This window comes from Morone saxatilis, unplaced genomic scaffold (genome assembly GCF_004916995.1).
Source record: "Morone saxatilis isolate NCDOM2014 unplaced genomic scaffold, NCSU_SB_2.0 Contig22, whole genome shotgun sequence".
NCBI lineage: Eukaryota > Metazoa > Chordata > Actinopteri > Moronidae > Morone > Morone saxatilis.
The window spans coordinates 4,925,516-4,934,122 of record NW_023339785.1 but is presented as its reverse complement, the minus strand read 5'-3'; the positions used below and the strand labels follow the sequence as shown (position 1 = coordinate 4,934,122).

Genomic DNA, 8,607 nt, shown 5'->3' with positions numbered 1-8,607 from the left:
TTTGACCGTGTCACCGTTAGCTAAACAATAACTACGGTATGTTGTTAACTTCGGCAACAAATATGGCAATTCATCTAAAAAGGATATCATGTGCCGTAAAATCTCAGTCAGAGATGAGAGGCTTTACGGTAAAGGGAGGCGGGACTACACTTTAACCAGGAAGTTTACGACACCGCTCCGTGTTTACACATGTTTACACGTTCACGTGGAGAACGTTTTAGTTGTTTAAAATGTCTTCAAAGAAGAATAAAAGCAAATCGAAAAAAGCCAGTGAAGGAGATAGTTCACTGTCACTGAAGGAGGGCTCCAGTGACTCCTCCAACCTGCAGACATCCAGCCAGGACGGAGGAAGCTGCAAAAGTTCCAACAGCAACTCATTCACTGTCATCGATTTCATTGAAAAGGGTAAGAGTTTGCTGCATAAACACACATCGTGTAACGGGCTCTGACACGTACCACAGTGTGAAGATGGAGATCCGCCATGGTCCCTGTGGCCCTCAGTGATGCTGCTGTACCACTGCTGTACCGCCTGTACTGCTCCGTCTGCCGTCCACAGACACTTCTTCCTCATGGTTTTGTCTCTGTCCTCAAGCAGGTTGACTTTAAAGTGAGACACAAGCGGAGGCAATAGTGGCTTTCAGATTTGAGGCTGTTCGTGGGTGTTCATCCTTACTGGCTGACCGACAGATCCTGTGGATATCATTCAGTTACAGTCTTTTTAGGATGACATTCCCCCTTTGTGTTAAGAGGAACATGTACACCAAAAAGACCAACGTTAGAAGATATCTGCTTGATTTGGCTAATTCAGACCTCAGATTAACGTCAGCTGCGCTTTAATGTGTATTTTTGCTCAGAAAGAGGACTGTGTATTTTGTCCCACATCACTCAGACTGCATTAAGAAAGGATCTCTTAATGGCCTGTAGGAACAGGAGCAGGGACCCCTTTTCGATCAAAGTGATGACCCCTGAATAAGTGACATATTATATGGATATTTCTTTTATATTCAGTACATGACAATAACAGTACAGAACATCTGACAAACACACTGCAGATAATAAAACAGGTCATTTGGATGAATTTTGAGCAGATAAATAAATGAAATGCTGAGATATAGGCCAGTACTTTTTAAGTTTTCTTACACCCCTTAAAATCAAGAAGTCCTCATGACCCCCCTGTGAAGCTCTGGCCACCCTTATTAAAATTGTCACATGGTTTGACTTGAAAAAAAAGCCGTCCAGCTTGCCAGCATACACTCTTATATTGATTGTCTAGTTATTTTGAACAAGGGATGGAGCCACATCTTTCCAGTCATTCCAAAATCTGAAGCCTCTCACAACGGCTGAACGAAGAAAAAAAAAGTGTGTACCGGATGTAGAAATTGTATAGATTCCAAAATACAGGACAGGGAGACGAGGATCTGTTTAATATTGTGTATCACAATTATTTAGTCCAAGATAATCGTAACATGACATTTGATACCTAAGGACATTTGTGAAATCTGGATGTGGGACTTTTATTGCACTAATTGTTACCACTTTTTGACCCTAACATCATGTTTTTGGATACATTTTCTCACAGCTGATGACAAAACGCCCAGAAGTTGCCGATCAACTTTAGCCCAACTGGGCCTCAATTCCATGAAGTCAGCCGGCGTTTGCATCGGGAGACCGGTCCTACTGACGAGTCCCTCAGGACAGCAGGAGGTGTCCTTTCCTCTTCTCTCTTCATCACTGTGATCAGATATTGTGTTGTACTGTGATTGTTAAAGCTCCACTGACTGATGTATATTAAATGTTGTTTTGTGTCTCAGGATGCCACCTTCGTTTTTGTCTGTTTCTGTCTCACAGGTGTGTTTAGGATGGCCGGTCGCCACATTTCCTGGTGGAAAAGTTGGTCTTCCGAAATGTTCTCAGAATAACCTCAGAGTGAAGTCAGGGGACGAGGTGACGCTGCTCCCGCTAACAGGTCCTGTGGTTCAGGCCGAGGAGGTGGTTCTCTCTAACAGGTGACGTTTAGCCAGAAGCCTACAGTACACATAAGACATTTTGAATCCTAATACAACTAGCCTTTGGAGTTGTATGTCATTAATCATTGTAATAGGCAGTGGTGGAATCTAACAAAGTACATTTACTAAAGTACAAATGGATGTACTTGTACTTTACCTGTCTTTTCTTCTACTCCTCTACATTTCAGTGTAAATATATTGTACTTTCTACTCCACTACAATTATTTTACTTCATATAAAATATCATGCTTATTTGTCTTGATTTCTTTTTTTACTTTTCTACATTGAGTACTTACCCCTTTAATACTGATATAATATATAATAAGTATATTTTCCTGATTGTATTGCCCTAATTTTACTGAAGTAACATTTTCAATACAGGACTTTTACTTGTATTTTTTCAGTGTGGTATAAGTACTTTTACTTAAGTAAACGAGTACTTCCTTCACCATTGGTAATAATATATTCAGTATCTCAGGTAAAGGCTGCCATCTGCTGGTGGCACCTCGCAACTGCAGTTCAAATACCAGAATATTGATTATCAATAAATTATATTAGTCTAGATTTTATTTGACCACATTAAGCATTTATTTGTAATAATCTTTATCTACAGTGTTTATCTTTTGTTATTTAACTTGTTATGGTATATGTATTGTTACTTTATCAAATGTATCTGATCCTTTTATCTAAGTCTTTATAAGTCTGTGTAATATGTTTTGGAACTTGTGTTTGTTATCTATGTGGAGCGCTTGTAAACTTTAGTGGTTAAATAAACTTATATATCTATACATATGGGTTATGAGTTAAAAACCTAACAAAATGTGTGTAGTTGATTCTCACATACATATAACTTTCATTCAGGTCAAAAGATGACACACTTGAGACAGATGAGTTCAAGAACTTCTTTCTGAGGTCTCTGGGTAAGTCAGTCACTTCCTCTCACTGTTACAAGTGTATATGCACATCAGTAGAAAGCACTTTCAGAGTAAAGGTGGGAATATTGGAGAATCCTAATACTTGCAAAGTTTAACATAACTGTCAGTTTCCTGTTCGGAAAGCTGTCTCAGCCTACACAAACATTTGACCGTGATGAAAAATGGTAATATGCAACGTAAAACTACAGAAAAAAGACAGACTTGCTAAATTACAACCGCTCAGACTCACTACCACCTATTACCACACTGGTCAAGGACACTCCCTTATGTGACATCATTTAAATTTGCATTCTATAAAGCCTACTTTTTCCTCTGAATTTCTGCCCCTATGTCTTTTAAAACATTGAAAATCCTGAATCAACTTTTCAAATGTCCATTTCCAAGAAACATTTATAGTATAAATGTAGTTACATTCAACCTTTAAGTTGTACTTTAAGCTAACCGGTCATGATGAAGGTCACTTTGTGTGAGAAGAGTTTGAGAGTGTTAAATGGTTAAATAGTTAAATGTTTGTAGCAAAAACAGAAGTTGATGTGGGTTGTGAATTGATGATAATAATATGCAGTTATTTAAGATTTGATATGAGCAGTACGTGCTGTTGGTTTGCATTGTACTGTTCTATAAATGTCAGAGAGGTCTTGTTTTCTTTTCTTTCTTGCTGTTTGGCAAATAATCCTACTGTGTCCTGGTTTTGCATATTGCTCTCCCTGTTGCTCCCTCTCTGCCCTGTTTTCCTTTGGTGGAATAACTCTACTGGTTTGTGTGTCTTGTGCCAGTTGGGAACATCATTTTGCCAGGAAATGTCATCTCCCTGACTTACTTTGGCCGGTCATGCAGTCTCCGGGTCGAGACCATAAGAGGGGAGGACGGTGTCACCCTCCACAGACCAGCCCCACCTCCAGGAGCGGGCCCTGACGTGGAGTCCTCCGTGATGAGCTCCGTGCTGGACTCCACGTCCACTGACCTCTCATTGCAGCTCAGCTTGCTCACTGTGGATGACAATACTGACGGGACACCGAGAACGCCTGGAGAGCCCGGGCCTGCCGCCAGCACGCCACGCCGACCAACCAACCTCCCTTCTCTCTCCTCGCCCGCTGCGCCCTGCACACCTTCCTACAACTCCCAGAATCCTCCTGCAGGGTCAGTGAAGGATGCTGTCAGTCTGGAAAGTTCACTCTGCTCAGAGCAGGCAGAGACAATCCCCACAGCTCCCCCTGGTGGTGCGCAGAGCACTGACACCTTCTACTGCCTCTCCTGCTCCACTACAGTCAGTTTCAGAGAGAGAGCAGGGCAGGAGGATTCAGATGCAGAAGCTAAAAGGTCAAAGGTCACATACAGCATGATTGGCGGGCTCAGCAGCCAGTTGGATGTCATCAGAGAGACCATTGAGCTTCCTCTGAAACACCCCGAATTGTTCTCCAATTATGGTAGGTCAGACAGTACAGTGTCATTCCACATGCATGGATTAGACATGCATGATTATTTTGCAAACTAGGACTCAATTTAACCTTAAAATTTAAAGATCTAATTGCTTTTCTATGTAGGGATCCCACCTCCCCGAGGAGTTCTTCTTTATGGTCCCCCGGGCACGGGAAAGACTATGATTGGACGAGCCATAGCCAATGAAGTTGGAGCTCACATGACTGTGATCAACGGCCCAGAGATCATGAGCAAGTACGGTTATATCACATCGCCTTTCTATCACAGTACAACATATAGGAGAGATTTAACTCTGGACTACAGTATTATGATGCACACCACCCTGCACATGATCTGAAGTCCTAATTAAATAATAGAGTCGTTTACTAAAAGATGTGTTATTTTATGTCTTTGCAGATTCTATGGCGAAACAGAAGCAAGACTAAGGCAGATTTTCATTGAAGCGTCTCAAAGGTGAACTTTTGAATGAATCCAGCTGAGCATAAATTACCATCATCATCACTGTCCTTTTTTCTGTGTATGCGAGAAACACAGAATGTTTTATTTTTTAAAACTAGCAGTACAAACAGATAGACAGTGCAGTACACAAATGATAATAAAGTAAAACTGATGTGTTTACAGTCTGAAATCAAACATCAAGTGCATTGATTGATTGCATTTTTGAATAAAATCCTAAAAATAGTGCGAGATGAGATGAGATGTGTGTGATTCACAGTACGTCATAACCACGCTTCCACATTTTCACGTGATTTACAGACGACCTGCAATCATCTTTATTGATGAGCTGGATGCTTTGTGCCCAAAGCGAGAGGGGGCGCAGAATGAGGTGGAGAAACGAGTTGTTGCCTCTCTCCTGACTCTGATGGATGGGATTGGTTCAGTAAGTGTCCTTTTTTTATCCATCTACCATAATAACAGATGTTGATTCTTAGGTTAAAAAAAGACCAAAACATCAGGGATGTTACCTGTTACTCTATGCCCCCAAAGCTAACTTTTTTTTATAATGTCTTACGTCTGTTTTTGTATGATTTTTTTTCTTCTTCTCCTGAACTTGCACCTCCACTGGTCTGGTGAAGATGATCTTTACAGTAGGGCTGCAGCTAAAACGTGTTTACATTGTCCACAAATCTACCAATTAGTTTCACGATTAACTATAAAATTCTATCAAATAGTGAAAAATCTCAAGTTCCCAAAACTTGCAAAGGGCCCAGATTCTGGGCTGTTGCAGTAAGGACTCAGACTTGGTACATTTTTAGCATACACATGTTTTGGGAATACTGCTCTCTGCAGCAGAACGTGGCTCTGACAGGAAACGTCCTCATTGAAAGTGCAGACTGTCATGCAGAAACCATCTCTGCATGCTGGACGCCCTTCAGACACTGTGGGTTGTATCTCTGGGGTGTTGTTTATCCTCTGAGCGCTCTGTCAGCGCCTGATGAGAAAAAAGATGATCCCCCCCACACACACACAACCAATGGGAGCCTGGGAAACAAATCACATAAGATTGCCATGGACTGCCAATTTGCCATAACTTTATCAGCAAAGTACATCTCCATGTGCCCGGGCTGAAAGGAGCCCTCATTTGGATTGGTAATACTACACAGATACATCAACCCGCTGCCCGCTCCCCGTTCCTGTCTGTTTTCCAGACCAGATGATCTTAGGTCATCGGCACTGATTGGTTTGTGGAATGTGGAGAAAGCACTTCCTGCTCGGCATTCTTGCTTGCACTATAATTTATTTGTGTTTCCCTGCGGTATCGAAAGGTGGAAAAAGAAATTTCTAATCTTGCAGGCAGACCACCCCGAGAAACACAGGGCTGACACGAGTTTAGCATCACACCGGGGTCAAATATTCTCCGAGGCTTTGGTTATGAAAACCAACTGGATAGAATTACAAATGCACGGTTGTGAAGTTAAACACAAGGCTGTTTTACTTAGCTCCCAGAGAGTTGATATTGATGACTCAAAGCAACAATTTGCATGTAATTCCTAGTTTATATCTTAGCCAGCACAGCAGATTTGGCAGTGGTAGTTTGAAATGTACCAGTCCATATCCATCATCTGTTATTTTTACATTTCTGATAGTTTAGAAAAGCAGGCCCCAGAGCTACCAAAGCCGTGTGAGTGGACAAACACAACTCGACTTCAATAGTTTTCACTGAAAACACTTAGTAACACTGGAGAATTCACTGTGTTGCTTGGAATAACATTAGCGCTACTGAAATATTCACATGTATGTTGACTTCTTTCTGAAAATGTATAAATTTAGGGGCGTCCTGGTGGCCTAGTGGTTAAGACGCATACCATATAACCACAACATTCCCACTGTGATTGCAGACCCGGACCTTAGTTGCACGTTGTACCCCACTCTCGCTTCTCATATATATTATTTATTGTCAGTACCCTCTGTCACTGTCTGACCAGATCAAAAATATAATTATTTATGAAAATGTATAATAATACAATAATGCATTTTGTAGGACAGATGTCCCTCTCTCTAACCCCAACCAAGGCAAAATGATTTGGCTTAATGTCTTCTGTGAAGTCCCATATTTATGCCTTATGAAGTAACCCATGGAAGACTTAGGAAAACAGCCAGACTGCTGCAAAACTATAGAGAAAAAACAATTTGCACATTATTTTATATAGTATACTGTATAATAATCCGGTATCTATGCTTATTCAAAGCAACACAATGACATAACACTGCATAAATCCACGATTACTAGGACAAGACTGACCTCCGCTCTTTTCTCCCTCCTTTCAGGAGGATCACTCAGGTCAGCTATTGGTCCTTGGGGCCACAAACCGGCCCCATGCCCTCGACCCCGCCCTGCGGCGACCAGGGCGCTTTGACAAGGAGTTGGAGGTGCGTACTACCATACACACTGTAGCTTGATCCTCTGTTATAGCTCATAAGCAGCCACTGTTTGCTTATTGTGAATCAGTAAAAATGATTAATCTAGTATCAAAGAACAAGTATCAAGGATATTGATAAAGATCACACTGCTGAAAATATCTACACAGTTACTTGAATCTGTTTGGGGTTCCTCAGGGTTCCTTCCTGGGTTCTGCCAGAATTACTTTTGGTATAAATTAAAGTTTCTGTTGTCCAATCTTTTGTTCTGTTGATATCCTGATGGCAGGTGGGAGTCCCTAGTGCTTCCGAGCGTGCAGATATTTTGCAGAAGCAGCTGAGTTTCGTACCATGCAGAGCCACCACAGAAGAGCTGACGCAGCTGGCCGACGCTGCTCATGGATACGTTGGAGCTGACCTCGCAGCTGTTTGCAAAGAAGCAGGCGAGTACACATTCTCCCACTGTCATGTAGAAAGTCAAAATGCTTTGGAATTAAAAAAACAACAACATGTTTCCTAGTTGTGGGAACCTGATTTCATCCAAAATTATTTGGATGGTGAGGGTGGGTACCATGTGCTCATGACTGTCTGTGAATGTGGCCAGCAGCGTTTTTTCACATCTTCCCCTTCTCGTATTCTCTTCTGGGCTACATGATGTACAAAGTATCCCAACAAGGCAAAAAAGTAACTTAATCAGGTGCAAATTTTAGTTTAATAAACTTAATAGACTAAAAAATTGTTCCCAGCTATAGGTTGTGACAAAGTTATAAATCTGTATCATAAAAGAGCCACTGAAACCAAGAACATCCACAGCTACTCAGACCAGTTGGGCTGCTCTCTATTTTGATTTCTTCTTTGCACTTCCAGAAACCGACATAATTTGGAAAACCAAAACAAAGCATGGCAGCCAGCCCAAAACTGCTCACCATCTTTTAGCAGTTTGGTTTGCCTCGTGGGCTCAGGCATCTGATCAACAAACAAATAGCATATGAGCAACAGTTTGTTATTGAGCTTTAGGCATGTTTGACCCCACCTCTTCTTGTAATACTTTGTCCAAACCACAATTCCTAGTGACTTATTTCTCCCTTTATTAGTTTTTAACCATATTTTTGTTGTTTTCTTGGGGTGTCTTACATGCCTGCAGCCCCTTTGAACACAGAGGGTCAACCAACCTTTGATATTTGCCAAGAGGAAGTTGGGAGTTTCTGTGGTATTCAAATCCCAGTGAGAGAAACCACTGAAACCACCACTTGTTGTGAAATTCCTTTGCCCCCTCACCCCTGATCCCACAAACCAATCCACCTCACATCCCGAGTACAAGCATATTGGCTTATACTCAGCATGTGTGTATCTAAATGTGCTTGATT

At 41.5% G+C, this 8,607-nt stretch overlaps 1 protein-coding gene across 1 annotated transcript in view; it reads left to right on the top strand.

Annotated features, from left to right (window-relative positions):
* Positions 1–62: 62 nt before the first annotated feature.
* The window catches only part of spata5 (spermatogenesis associated 5), a gene marked incomplete at its 3' end in the record, with an annotated part of 89,868 nt that continues 81,323 nt past the window's right edge, over positions 63–8,607 (top strand). The window contains 10 exon segments of the mRNA XM_035669584.1: positions 63–405; positions 1,580–1,704; positions 1,849–2,006; positions 2,868–2,926; positions 3,718–4,368; positions 4,486–4,615; positions 4,778–4,834; positions 5,138–5,261; positions 7,151–7,252; positions 7,530–7,683. Coding sequence (XP_035525477.1) covers positions 231–405; positions 1,580–1,704; positions 1,849–2,006; positions 2,868–2,926; positions 3,718–4,368; positions 4,486–4,615; positions 4,778–4,834; positions 5,138–5,261; positions 7,151–7,252; positions 7,530–7,683 — 1,735 coding nt within the window.